Source organism: Scaptodrosophila lebanonensis, unplaced genomic scaffold (genome assembly GCF_003285725.1).
Source record: "Scaptodrosophila lebanonensis strain 11010-0011.00,11010-0021.00 unplaced genomic scaffold, SlebRS2 tig00000098-arrow-pilon, whole genome shotgun sequence".
In the NCBI taxonomy this organism is placed as follows: domain Eukaryota; kingdom Metazoa; phylum Arthropoda; class Insecta; order Diptera; family Drosophilidae; genus Scaptodrosophila; species Scaptodrosophila lebanonensis.
Window position 1 is genome coordinate 3209707 of NW_022060568.1, and position 15572 is coordinate 3225278.

Consider the following 15572-nt stretch of genomic DNA (forward strand, 5'->3'; position numbering starts at 1 on the left):
CGAAATTTAAGCGAATTGTATAAAAACAATAACAACAACAATAAATATTCAGAAACTTAAAACAACAAAAACAATAACAACAACAACAACAGGCAAAAGCAGCAAAACGCACAGCTCTACTCAAAACGAAACGAAACACCAAACAAGGGCGCGAAATGCGATCGACACCGACTGCTGCTGGCTGGTGCTGAGTGACCGTCCGTCGTGGTGGTGGTGGCAGACCCAACTACAACCTGGCCGCTGCGCTTGCGCCGGGCATATTAAACGAAATAAACGAAACAAGCGTAAATTGAAATTCATTTTCATTTTCACATTCTCATTCAATCATACACACATATGTACGTATCCACGTTTACGTTGCACACATGTATGTATGTATGTGTGTATAAATAAACAACACAGCTTTGTTTCTGTTGGTGTTGTTGCCTGCATATATGTATCTATGTATGTGACACAAGTGTGTGTCCGTGTGAGTGTGCGCGTGTGTGTGGTCACTACAAGTGTGTTTGCTGCAAACACATCCCACAAATAAGCAATTACATACATACTCGTACGTATGTACATACATACATACTAGCATTACATAAGCTGTATAATGTACAGTGTGCTGCGACATACATAAATATGCACTCATACATATACCTATGTATGTACATATGTATGTGCATGCACGTTATATTTCGTTTACATAAGTACGGTTATTACTAATTAAAACGATTAGAATGCTAGAGTCGCGTTCCAAATAATACTCAGCCATTACTTCTTGAACAATTTATTTATAAGCAAAATGTGACATAGAAATTTGAGATCGAAGAATAAACAAAAAAGAGTTGTGGTGGGTGGGAGGTGCATCGAAAAAAAGATAAACATGCCCTCGTTGGATCTAGATGAATTTAAATCTCGTTTTTGTAGATTTCAAACTTTTCGATAAATAGACTATAATTTTTATACCCTCAGAAATCCTTGCGTTCATACACGCGAATGTGTCTGGAACGACTCGTCCTGGTAAGAAAGTCAAGAATGTATGTACACTGTAGACTTTGTGGTGTGCCTCCTTCTCGATGTTACAAAACTAAACGATTTCGTAATACCCTTTTCCCAAAGCTTTTATCATTTTATGTTAAAATTAAATTTGGAAAATGTAAAAAGGACATTTGTAATTAATCTCATTTGTCGAAATAGGACGGGTACGAGGCAAGAGTGTTGGACAGTTGCGAAGCACTATTGTGTAATTTAAAATATAATATAATGAATGTGCTTTTACACATGCAGATGTCCGTATGTATGCCTCTCTTTTGTGATAATTTGATTAACAACTCAATCATAGATAGTTGACTTTTTTGAAAGCAGCTTGGAATAGTACTTTAAACGAGAGATATTATTAATTAGTACATTTTTAAGCAGTTAATTAACACAAGCGTTTGATGAACAGTGTGAATTTTGTTTTGAATGCCCTTCAATTTCAGATAACTGACCGTTAAAAACATACATACTCGTATGTATATAATTAAATGATTGATTGTAAGTTACTTTGTTTTGTTAATTAATTAATATGTTTACCAGCGGAGAGGTGAGCCAAACACCATTAGTAGACATTATTGTATAGTTTTTTCTTGGGCTTTCTTATGATTTAAGTTGGAATTATAACGTTATGTTATTAAATATCTTTATTTTATTTTATAATATTATATAATAATATAAATCATAGTTTTTGTATATGTATCGACAGCACTATTTGTTGATTTTCTAAATAAATAAATAAATAAATATTTATATAGCCACTTGTGTTTTTTAGGCAGTTCACACTGTATTTACATCTGCCATCTACATACAAGCACTACACAAAACAAAAAAGTGACCAATGCGACTTTTGTGCGGTCGTCGCTGGCGTCACTGTCGCTGTCACTGTCGCTGTCAACGACGACGACGACGTCGACGTCGCTGCTGCAGTCGCTGCAGCGCAGCGCAAGGCAACGCAACACATGCCAAACCAAACTTCAATTAATATATGCGCAAGCTCGAAAGATGTCTTAAGTCACAAAACGGTTCGTCAAACGGAAGCGACTAATTTTAAATACAGTCTGGGCAGCTTAGACTTACTACACATACCCGTAAACCTCTAAGCAAGCATTGTCACGTCTTCTTCGTTCCGTACACTACTTATTACTAATAATACACATACATATCGCAGCAGAGAAATTATTTAATTATAAGTAGTTGAGGAATTCAAATATAAGTGTTTTTGTGTATGATCGTATGTATGTATGTATACAAGTCTATGTACATACTCGTATATTCAAACATACTAGTATGTATGTACATGCCCTTATCTTGTGGCATCTGTAATGCACATTTGGTAGGCTAGTGTGTTTCATTAAACTAATGAATACTTTTGTTGCTCCCATCTTCTAAGCACTATGTACATACATACTAGTACAGCTGCGTTTAAAGTTACACCTAATTCTGTTTTTACGCGGTAGATTAGTTCCAGAAACAACCGTGTAAAAAAGACATGATCATTTGCAAAAATAGGTGATTGGTTCCTTATCTCTAAAGAAATATACATATATGCAATTTTGGATTTTCAAACCGTTTTATATCAAAATCGTGTAAAATCGTGTTGAAACTGAATTGAATAAAAAAAGGTATAAATTATGAATTTGTGAATTTCGACACCGCCTTCCCAAAGCTGTAAAACATTACTTGGTCGGGGTTTGACAATTTCCTTCTGTACGTTGCACCACCGGTTCTCAATTGGGTTACGATCTGGGGGCGAGCCATTGGTCCTGGAACCACTGTTGGGACACTTGTGTGCTTCGCATCAATGTCCTGCGGAAACACCCAAAACAGTGGCATATGAGTATATGATTTAGAGAAAATATTAAAATGACAAAATCCATTCAAGATTGATTTCTTTTGTCAACAGCTTTAGGTTTGACAAATTTATCATCTTCAAATGCATTTAATGCAAGTATATACATATATGCATATACATAGATCATACAAATTGTTCCTTCAACCATCCAAGGGCAGCTACCAATATTCCCATTTTTTTTTCTATCAACACTGTTCTTTTACAAATCAAAAGAAAATAATTTTCCCGCATAGAAGAAGTAAGAATCGTTTCGGTATAAACAAGACTTACAACAGAGCATTCTGCAAAGCTTTTTGCATAAGTTCATCCATAGACACTATATATATATAATTATAATTTTCAAAAGAAGACATTTTGAAATTCAAGTCAAGTATTTGGAAAATAGTATGTGACCATACTTCCTAATACACCGTCTTGTGCATACCAGACCAGTGTCTAAATTTGAAAGCCCAAATAAAACTGGTGATGAATCGGTCAGTCGTGACACACAGTTTTATTTGCATATGTAACTAGATTAATAGAGTGGCATTTTTTTTGTCTCCGAGCCTATAAATACTTCTCATTCAAAGTACATAGCATTACAAATATTTGGAAACTTAATTTTTACAGAGTTAGGCATTTAAAAACTGTACGTATATATATATATATATATATATATATATATATATATATAGTATATGTTCCTTATACTATAGGAATGAGAGAAATCGATGAGAAATACGTACATTATATAGCATACTTAAATAAAACGCTTTCTAAAACGAAATTGTGTTTTAATTACTAAGTATTAATAGTATTAGCATACAAGAAACCGTTTAAAAACTAGGGAAACTCAATCGCATTGAACATTACTTGTAATTCATGATTCATGATTTTTAAAAAAGATGAGATAAGTTTTGGGTGGATTAATTTTGAAAGACGTTGAGGCAGGGCCAAATATTGCTGCCCATTTGGTTGAGTCTATGTCTATGCAGATACAAAAAATACCCTTTAGTGGGGAGTATCGAGAATCGTAGACTAGCTTTGCACAGCTTTTATTTTCATGGTTAGTCTATTGGTCAAAAACTGATCCTTGGAGCAGCTTATATTAACTAAGCAGGTAATATATATGTGGGGGCGAGTTCGGAGCTGGACCGAAACGAATGTTGGGAGTAGGTGGTAGGGTGGTGGTCAGGAATATGCGCATAAATAGCACACCCACTGGCAGCATAGCTGGCATGCTCCAATACTTGGGGGCTATAAAAATACGCATGCAAGTATGGAGGCGACATAGGCATAGGCATAGACATGGGCAGAGCTATAGAGGCATAGTCACGTATTATGCATCGCATGTGCAATGGTGAGGGATGGTTGGGAGGGAGTGGGAGGGGAGGAGGGGGGTCGGTGTTGGTTCATTGCGGGTCTTTGCGAGCGTATTGCAATTCCTTGTGTTGATTTGAAGAGAGCTAGCCGTAAGGCCATTTGCCACATGCGCATTACGAATTTTAATAAGTTTGCAGGCATGCGGCAGGCAGACATTGTCAGAGTTGACTCTCACCTCTCTCTCTCAGTCTCTCTTGCGAGGCGCTCCGATTATCCCGCTCTCTGTGATGATGATGTTGGGGCCTCTCGTTGGCCGTTCTGAAGCACAGCAAGCACGGTGAGGAATCCATTTTTAGAACTGAACTGCTTTCATTTCTTTCATTTCCCAAGCTAGACACTTTTGGCTAGCAATGGCCTACGGGCTGGTGAGTGAGTTGGCGTTGGTGTTGGTATTGGTCTCGGCCATTGCGAAGAGAATCCGGCGAGAGTAGAGAACTTTTGGCGCAGTACTAGCTTTAGAGTAACAATTTTAAATTTAGTCGAAAGGTATTCGCTTTGCACAACGCACCTACTCTGTCTCAATTTGGTTGTGTGTTGTGTGCTTGAAAAGTATGTACATACATCCTACATATGTACATATACATATATATATATAACGTATATAGTGTATTTACGGTATAAATACCTACATACCACACATGTACCAAACGAACCAACCAACCAACTCAACTGAACTCAACTCAAAATAGTCATTAATTGCAGAAAAATGTACATATTATTGGGCTAACATTCGGCGACGAGTTGCCATTTCTTTTGAATATTAATCATAGATAGTGTAGTGTGCTGCGCAATTGTTAACGGATTCAAAATCGGAATCGGATTCTGGCGAATTGTGTAACTCTCAAAAGAAAAGGAACAAAAAAAAAAAAGAAACGAGATAACCAAAAAATGCATCCCGGCCGCAGACAGAATCAGAATACGCCGTAGACATAGACATTGTGTAATATTGCGATTGTAACTTGGCCAACCCATGACGGAATTCGTCTAACTTATCGCAACCTCATTTCCTCCATTTTGTCGCTGTTGTTGTCGCCTGCTTCTGTCATTGTTGTTGTTGTTGTTGTTGTTGTTTTGGTTCTCACTGTTTGTTGTCGTGAACTCGAACGGGGCATAGACATAGGCATGGGCATGGTTATGGGCCGGACCATAACGGAACTCGACGTTATTGCATCTAAAAACTGAAAATATGTGCAAGTGCGAAGGAAGAACAAAACCATACACACACAGCATGAAATGTTGGTTGTAATAGTAGAATCGTTACATTTAATGTCTACTGTTATTGTTTAATCGACATTATTATCCCTGCATTTGGGGTGCAAATATGCGTGATGCGCCATGCACTTCGTATCATCCGCCACGTGCGCCTCATTTTAAGCGTGCTTCGTATGTCTGGCGTGTGTCTGTCTGTGTGCGATAAAAAAAAGAAGAAGAAATGACTATCCAGATGAGCTATTGTTCCTTCTAACTGTAGACAGCTCATGTTGTCTAACTATATGATATGGCTAATGGAACTTTCACACAATTTCATATTTCAGCAAATACCGTCATGTCTGGAATGTGAAAACCCAAATTAGAATTATAGAACGGCAGCTTCAAGATCCCCGGATGTAAATATTCAATATCTTTTCAAACCGAACTCAAACACACCTACACACGCACACACATACACACACACTTACACACACACACAGACCCACACACACACTCAGAGAGAGGGAGAGAGCGAAAATAAAACCAGTTGCTTATTGGAATGTTAGGAACATCGTAGAATTGAGCTATAATGCATTTTTACTAGATGGAAGGTGGACGGTAACTAAGGTAAGTGAAAGCCAGCTAACTATACATATACATATATGTATATGCGTATGCATGTATTATGCATATAACGTGCCACTCAGATATTCACAGATAGCTATCCGACTCTCCATTTAAGATATTTTTCGATGAAGTGCATACAATAAAGAATTCAATGATAAAAAGACTCAAGGTATGTTTATACCAGACACATTAAGGAGCTGTATGATCGAGACGGACGTATCTTCTTATTTGCAAACATCATCGACGGGACAGGTAAGAAATGATGACCCACATACCAATATACAAGTACTTAGTAATAGAGTGAACACAATATTCCAAAGTATTGGACTTTGGAGAGAACGAGGCAATTCCCGTTGCACGACTCGAACGACTGGAGTCCACATAATCGAGTCTCGCATCCCTGATCTTTCAAGAACCGCAATCATGTTCACCCCCATACTTCACCCCCATATTTCAACCTGTTGAGGTGTCTAATAATTATAGTCACAACTACTCTTATTTAGCATCATACACATACTACGTACACCCCTCCATTTGAGCACTATGAATTGAAATTTGTGATTGACTACAAAAAAACTAATCAATTTCTACACTAATTTTATTGTTAGGTATGAAAATTGCTCCGGATGTTTAGGAAAACAATTGCGTACTCGTACCATAATTCATCATAAATTCAATAAATATTTTAAATGTAATTAAAATCTAACTATTAATTGATTTTTTTACATAAATCTTGATGTCTTTGTGTTGATATACGAATATTTTGATTTCAATTTTAAAAACGTATTTGTACTTCGACTGCATCTTGTTGTCTTTTAAACACTAATCATTTAAATGGATTATGCAAGAGTGTCTATTAGTATCATTGTTTTACATACTATTATTGTAAGCAACTAAGATAACGTTTTCGATTCGGTTTCTCCTACACATACAAGTACCGGCAACACTCCGATTGCCAGTCTTCAATTTATTGCATTTTAACAACAAAACCCGGGCTATTTATCCACCCCACCAGCCCACCAGCTCACCCCACACACATACATACATATTCAGTATCCACTTATACATATGTACATCACCTACAAAACGTATGTAGTCAGACTTGTTATTAGTTTAATTTCCAAGTACAGCGTATATATATGTATGTATGTATGTATGTATATATGGTCGTAGATCATTTTGCTGAAACCTCGACATACTAGACATCATTCTGTGTGGAATACTTGTATCTACATACATACTCGTATGTCATGTAGATCTTGATGAGCGCTATCAACCAACCATTGGAAGGTGGATCTGTCTACCAACATCGACACAGCAAAGATATTCCCGAATAGATCGACCGATGTGTGCCTATCATTAGCATTATTATTTGTATAGACCAGCTGATATACAGCTGCCCACGTCTGAAGTAACCATTACAAGAGGATTTTGAATAGTTTACCCATTTTGCTTTTTGGAAACAGAAAAACCTTATCTTATTTCGCATGGAACAGCTGATGCATATGTACATATCTTTCATCTTCGAAGCATCAAAGATAGCTTTACCAATTTCTTTTTGTAAGAAGATTTTTCCCCATTTTCCTCATTGTAACCAGAATTTCAACCCGTTTTCCTCGCTCTTCAACCCCTTTTGTGGCACTATTCGGAAGGTTCTACTTATTTACCTGTCCACGTGTCATCTTTTCTTGAAAAGATACATATGTTTTAACAAAGTTGTTTGTTTTTGAAATGTTTCATTGCAAATGGACTTTTCAAATGACAACAAAACGATTAGATGGAAAAAAAACCTATACACTTAATATGTCGATTGTTGTCTTACACTCATCAGCATAGTCTTTCTAAAATGTTTCCCAAACAAAAATAGGCTCCAAGGTTTTTGGGAAGAATATGTTATACTCGATGTCTTTCTGTTTTTATCTTTTTTATATAGCAATTCAATTCGAATACATTTTCGTATACATACCTAATACATTTCAAACGTTTTTCTTTGTTTGAGAATGCTTGATACCATAATGTTTTGTATTCATAATGTAATCTAAATTAAATGCGTTTAAGTGTAAAATAAATGTATATGTCTGTCTATCTTATGTAAAATCATTATCCAGCAAATCCAAGCTTTCACAATGTCCTGAGCTCTGAATTTTTCAATGTAACACATGAATCTTTTTTATACCCATTGCTCTGAATTTCGAATGATGTATGTACTCGTATGTATGTATGTATGTATGTATGTATAGTATGTGCCCACTTACTTACATATACATAATCAAATAAATAATATACAAGTTAAAAACTTGTTTAGTAGTGAGCTAGATTAGTGCAAGTGTGAAACCTTTAGTATGCTGGCCGGTTGGATCGAAGCGGAACACTCACGTATTTTATCCTTATCCTTTTCCATATAGGATGAATTTCACCCCTTCATTGAGGCGCTTTTACCATACGTCAAATCATTTTCGTACTCTTGGTTTAACTTGCAAGCAGCGAAACGAAAATATTACAAAAAACATGAGAAACGAATGTCTCTGGAAGAAGAAAGACATTGCAAGGACGAGCTACAGGTAAGGAGCTATTCACATGTCAATCCAAATATATATTCATCAATTGGTTGCGCTTTCAATTTCGATTGCAGAATGAAAAAACTGAGGTGAAGCAGAAATGGGCTTCTCGGCTGCTGGGGAAATTAAGAAAAGATATCACTCAAGAGAGCCGAGAAGACTTCGTTCAGTCGATTATTGGGAAGCGCAAATCGATTTGCGTTCTCTCTAATCCTGATCAGAAAGGCAAAATGCGACGCATAGATTGCCTGCGGCAAGCTGACAAAGTATGGCGTCTCGACCTTGTGATGGTCATCCTATTCAAGGCTATTCCATTAGAAAGTACGGACGGAGAACGTCTAGAAAAAAATCCAGAATGCTTGCATCCAGGACTTTGTGTGAATCCATATCACATAAACGTCTCTGTGAGGGAACTAGATTTATATTTGGCAAACTTTATAAACACCCACAATCCATCAATAAATCCTGCAACAAACTCAACATTGCTATCGACCCCATCAGTGGCCGTGAGATCACCACAAATGGCTCTCTATAGCCACAATCGCAGCAACGCAGCAATCGATAGAAAGGACGACTCTGACAGCATGGATAAGAATAATAAGAGCCTGAGGCATAATCCATACAATGGAGTCGTGTGTAATGACATTATTTTGGCAACGGGTGTATTTTCCTCCCAAGAACTTTGGACCCTGTCAAAAGGTAAGAATCCAATTTAGACAATGGGTGGGGAAATCGGTGAATTGAAAATTCTGTTCTGCCAGATTCCATATTAGATGAAGTCAACAGCTTACACACCAACGTCATCAAGAGGGAAAACATGGGAACTGCTTATGACTGCAATACATATCAACTGTCTTCAGAATCACCAATGCCTAGTTCTCAGAGCCTAGCCCCAGCAAGCACCATTGTTGCCAATCCGGTTCCAGGGGGTTACAGTAGTAAGTCAAATAGGTGTATAGTGGTATATACATTTTCATCATCATCATCATTATCATATAAATTTCAGTTGATTTTGTGGATCAGAGGAGTGTGCATTTGTCGCATTCCCCTCTACTGCGATCCGATGCCCTCAATGGATCGAACGAAGCGTGTAAAATTGATCAGAGTACTTCCCCGCCACTCATTTCCCGAACAAGTGCATCCACAGAGAACTGTGGCAGCAGTTTCTCGGTGATCCTACGATCGGCAGACAGCAACAATTCCAACGGGGACTCAACAGTGACAACAGACTCGGCCATCTCATTGCATCGTTACACATCATTGAACAGTCGACCGATCACAAGTATACCGCAGATTCGTTCAACGGAAGGTAGGGAGAAAATTCAAATTGATGAAGAAACAAATAGTTGTATAGAGATCTGAGAATCTGTGATCTGTTATCTTACACCCACTTGCATATTTATTTCTTTGACATGTCTTCAATGTTTAGCACTTCTCCACCATAATTGCTCCACACTGCTTGCAACATCGGTCAGTCCCGTGAATACATTGTATTATCCTCAGCACAGCAGCCCACCCACAACAACAACAGCGGCCGACGAAGAGCAATCTCAGGCACAGACACAGCCCCAGTCACAGTCGCAAAACACCCAAAGCCATCACTCCGAAAAATATTCAACGGAAGGTCATGATATATCTGATTTTGTCACGTACGTTTGCCAAGATACTGGCCATTCGACAACAACAATAACACCGGGAACCGCAGAAAATCATCCTTTTCAGCATACCCATCCGCACGCTACAGCTACCCATGTCCATTCTCCCCATTATCAGATCCATCAACAGCTCCGAAACTCCAAACTAACAGCTGCACCGTCGACACACTACCAGTATAGTACAATGTTGCCGCCCCCACCACTGCCACCGATGGCGCGGCCGGTCGCAATAATACGCACAAATGGAGACCTAGCAATGGTCCAATCGCCGCCCCCATCCTCAGCAAACCAGGCTTCCAGTCTATCCAATGATACGCTCTGCGTCCGCAAGAGCGGCCTAAACGACGACAGCAGAGGCACAATGGAGAGCAATAACAGCCCCATTAACTCAGAAACGGGACCACATAACGTCAACTGCACTACGCTAGTGACAACATCATCGCCTCAGCCCCAAGCTCCGACAAGTCCCCAAGTCTGTATAGAAACAGGGCGGTGTAAAATGTCGCCGGTCGCCTGTAACTCGTTGACCCGGATCGCAACCCAAATGTATCCATCAACCAATGGTCGGGAATATTTCAACCACTTCCATACGCAATCGACATCGGTAAGCAACAAGAACTTTAACCATCTATGCTCGTATATCAGATCGCATTAGAGTTCTATGATCGCTGATCTCTCTCTCTATCTCTCTCGTATATATTTGACACTGCAAATCAGTAGATCAATATTTTATAGAAATTAGACATCATTATAGAGTCTCAATAACAAATACAAATAGTATATGTATGAAATGTTCAGGGATTTCTAACAGCTTAAAACCTATTCAAAAAATACATTGACTTGGCGAAACCTATGAGAAATGTCCAATGAATATATTTTCAGTTGCTCGGATATGCCGGTTCTATTTCAACAATGTCTGGCGTCATCAGCCCCACAAATCTAAGCCTATACTCGACTCCTACAATGGCAGTGGCCTCCGCACACCGCTCGAGCGCCAGGTCCCGATGGAACTCAACACTTCTCACTGAGGACGAGTTCAACATAATTCCACACTCTGTATCTAGTACAAATATTGAAAATGCACAAGTTATTTTAATGGAAGATTGTAAGTACAAGAAGCGACTAAAGTATTTCAAAAGCTATAGCCAGACAGGCAAATTATTTATTCTAAATTTAAAATTCTAAGCACAGCATATATTGATTCTATACTACAAAAAAATATTTATATACTTACTTTTGATGCTTTATTATAATGAGATTGTGTGCAAATTATTTGTCTGTCTGTCTGGCTGTCTGAGCGTAGCTGAGTTCCTCAATTCAGATTTTAGATTTAAATATATAATCTATTGTTTGCCCTTTTTCATTTCTCAGCAGCAGGTCGCTACACTGATGAATATGCTGCGAATCGTGACTATGTGTCGTGATCTACCATAAAGATATTGTCAAACAGACTCTTACGGCTATGGGCATGCCAGAATATGTAATGCTAACCTTAGGTCGAGCAAGTATAACTAGCGATATTCTAAATGTAAAAATACTCGTAAATATGCAGACATGGCATAAAGAAATACGAATTAAGCAGATATTCTGAAAGCAACTTTGCGAGAAAGATTGCTGGGATGGATTGAGACGGAATGGATTGGAAGTGTGTTGTGTTCGTGATCATTACTAGTTCCAACAATCGGGGGCTCGTTCTATTTGTTCCTATGGGCATGTGTTTGAGAATTATTTCATGTGTATATACTATCTCATAATTGAAACATCATATATACATAGGTTCTGTGTAGTGGATGGAAACTCCCATCATCTCATACATACTCGTACATATAATATATATAAATATATATATATATATATATATAATTAAGATCCATTAAGTTTATACGAATGCTACGGTTCGAGCAGCCTTACCTATATGCCTAATTATGAGTTATACCCTTTCCAAAACAATAATTTCTTTCTTCTTTGCTTTCTGGGCAAGGAGTAAGGACGAAGAAGGCCTTTCAAATTTGATTTTGTCCAAATAGTCCATCTATGTACTACAAATATATATGATTTTCTTGCATTGAGCATTGAGTTGATTTCCATCATTCCCATCATATATATACTCTACTATGTATATCCTCTGTTCATAGTGTACGTAGGTCGCCTTTAATCGAAGCTGTGAACCGTTATATTTGACAAGGTCATATCTGGCTGATGATCTGATACTGATCTGATAGATAGTCGGATAGTCGGATGGACATGGCTAAATCAAGCTGTATAATCGCCTAAGCAAGTATATTTATATGTATACGTATGCGTTGCATAAATGCGTTTATATAAATGCCCTTTTGGAAAGAGTATAAAGGCCTGAACTGCACCTAGCGCAGGTTAACTAAAAACTCATTACTGAAAACAAGCAAGCAGGTGTATTTTTAAATATGTGAGAGTTATATTTTATAGGAAATCAAGTAACAATAAAGACTAAATATGTAACGAATTAGAGTCCTAAATAAGATTAAAAAATATGACAATAGTAGGCTTAAAAAAAAGGTGACAAATATTTTAATCCACATTAGAAATACCAAAAAATTTGATAATTTCAACACTTAGTACATACATACATATATAACGATTTTGGGTTAAAAGCTCAGACACACACACACACACATATATATACACACACAAATACACAACTTTTCGAAACGTTTTATTTGAGTTTGCTAGTGATACATAGATATGTATGAATAACCCTTAGCGGGGAATCAAAATACTTATATTTGTAACTTGGTCCAATCCAAATAGTCTCTCGAGTACAAGAGGGACAATATATACGTATATGAAACGGCACTTTGGTCGCAGTGCTTGCAATCGAATTCAAATAAAATGTCTTGAAAAAAGAAACTGAAATCGAAATTAAAAAAGAAAGAAAAAAAATAAACAAATACAGAACTGCAAAATTGAAAGAGTGTAATCGAATTAAGAACGAATACGAACCGAAGAGGAATATGTATGATTTATCCATTACTATGCCTAGTTTCAAGACCTGTAGTACTGGTCAAGCTATAGTCTCCGAAATATAGGTACGCAATTTAATTACGAGTAAATACCTACCAACCTATGTACTATGTACGAATGTATATCGTTTGAAATATCTAAATTATTTGATGCTTTTCAGACATCCTGCTCGGATATTTGCGAAAACGCACAAATCTATACACAATGCAACGAAACTAAATCTGTCAATTTCTTTTGTACTTATGTACTATATGTATATGCAATTGTTTAATTCAATTATTTAGACAGTAAACACTAGAGTATTATGAGTTGGATTATTGCATTGTCTGATGGGGCAATGGGGTATGTACTATATACTTATAAATACGCAATGCACCCATTCATTTACATATTGGTCGTATATAGGTGATAGTGCTTTGCAAAATTTATATGAAAGACTAAAAGAATATACAGGATAAAAGGTATAAAAATTCAAAGTGTTACACCTTTTTAAATTATGATTAGTACAATAATAGTTTTAAGGCAACGGGCATGTGCAAAAAACTGAAAAAAATAATTATAGTACGTTTACGAATTGGCTGTGAATATAATCTAATGCTATTGCTAATGTTTGTAATTTAGTATAAACTACGAGTGCTTTCAATTAATTTATATGTATTAGAATATACATATACATATATAAATAAATATATATATATCTATATATTATATAGAAACTTCATATGCAAACTGTAAAGATCAATAAAATTTTAACAATATTGACATTTCAAATGGTCAGAAAGTCAATTTTGTTAAAATATAATAAAAAAAAACAAAAACAAAAACGATGGCCTTTCATTTCAATTACTTCTTCACCTCCACGAGCTGACGAGATTCCTCTCCAAAACTGGTAAGCCCTACTTAATCTCTTCTCTAAAATATATACTTCAATTTCTCTCCCGATTAGAAGTGTTTCTTTTCAGTCTGGAGAATCGCTAGACATCTCTCATGTCCACCTCTGGCATACTTCCCTTCACAATCTTATTGTCAAGCAGCAATTATGACTCTAATTCTTATTTGTTGGTTCAACTGTTATGATATTTCTGACCTACTCTCTATCTCTCCCATTCTGGCTCTTGACCCTAATGTTTTATTGCTCTTTTTCAGTTTCCGTTACTAAGTAGCTATTTATATTTTAATTCTTTTGAATTATTATGTTCAATACTCTACTAGAATAAAATTCCTCCAAAGAGTGGAAGTCGTTGTAAGATATTGGAAAATATGTATTCCCACCACAGCTAATATGTTTAATTTGAAATTCTGCAACTGCTTAAGAAATAATGTAGATTTTACGGCCATGACTGAAAAAACAGTTTCTTGTCTTGTTTTTTTTTTTTTTTTTTTTTTTTTTTTTTGGTGGCCACACGGGGTCGAATATTGTTGTTTGCTTTATTTGATTAAAGGTTTTCTTTGTTATTGGCACAATTACAATTTAAGTCAAATTTTTATCCCAATTTGGTGAAACGTTTTACATCATTGTATGCCGATAACGAACAGCTGAGTCGATGCGCGAATAAACATATTGCTTTCGCCTGTCAGCTGTTAAACATACATATTGCAGTGTGACCATGAAGAGCATGGAAATTCGGCCACACCAATAAATAGAATACAATCAAATTGAAGGCTGATTTGAATTATCCTTACTACTACATCTGCTAGTATAATCGCTTTTTTCGCATCAAGTAACATCAAATTTGTTTTACTTTAAAATTCACAAAATCATAACTACTTTGTTTTCCATCGTACCCCATTTACAAATCTTCCATCGTTTGTAGTTCGTAGGACTCTGCCTGGTGTTGTGATTATTTGTAGGTTGATATTAGAGACTCCTCTGCACTTTTAGCTGGTTAACATGTCTCTATTCTCTCCGTCTAGATGTGCAATCGTTTTTGGGCTTTATGGTTACATATAAATAACTAGCAAGTCTTGCCCGTCTTTGATGGACTCAGTATTTTTTTTCCGAAAGCTAGGGCATACAGTACAATACCTACTGTGACCATACTATTTAATATTTAGATACATATGTATATTGTATGTATGTATGTAAATTACTGAAAAATTAAATTACAATATTTTGAAGTTTAATTGTGTATTTTCTGAAAAATTAAATATAAAAATTGTGGGCGCCCTCCTCTGCGATTCTCATACCAAGTACCTAAGCGTTGGCAAATCGAGAATTAAATTGAGACATTTCGGATAAATAAAATAATAATATGGTGGCATTAAATTGTGAAATTTCTGATAAATTAAATTAAACTATTGTGG

General features: G+C 36.5%; 1 protein-coding gene across 3 annotated transcripts; it reads left to right on the forward strand.

Annotated features, from left to right (window-relative positions):
- The first annotated feature begins 4742 nt into the window (after positions 1 to 4742).
- Positions 4743 to 13174, forward strand: LOC115627723. Of its 3 annotated transcripts, none has more exons than XM_030523472.1 (10): positions 4743 to 4786; positions 5773 to 6055; positions 6171 to 6307; positions 8461 to 8616; positions 8688 to 9312; positions 9375 to 9551; positions 9620 to 9922; positions 10043 to 10872; positions 11151 to 11373; positions 11640 to 13174. In XM_030523472.1, the coding sequence occupies exons 3-10, from the start codon at positions 6227 to 6229 to the stop codon at positions 11690 to 11692; spliced, it is 2448 nt and encodes an 815-aa protein (XP_030379332.1). In that variant the 5' UTR covers positions 4743 to 4786; positions 5773 to 6055; positions 6171 to 6226; the 3' UTR covers positions 11693 to 13174. The 3 variants fall into 3 exon arrangements, with proteins under 3 accessions (XP_030379332.1, XP_030379331.1, XP_030379333.1); XM_030523471.1 differs by lacking the exon at positions 4743 to 4786 and adding an exon at positions 5037 to 5177; XM_030523473.1 differs by lacking the exon at positions 4743 to 4786 and adding an exon at positions 5037 to 5177 and having other exon boundaries at positions 11643 to 13174.
- The last annotated feature ends 2398 nt before the right edge of the window (positions 13175 to 15572 follow it).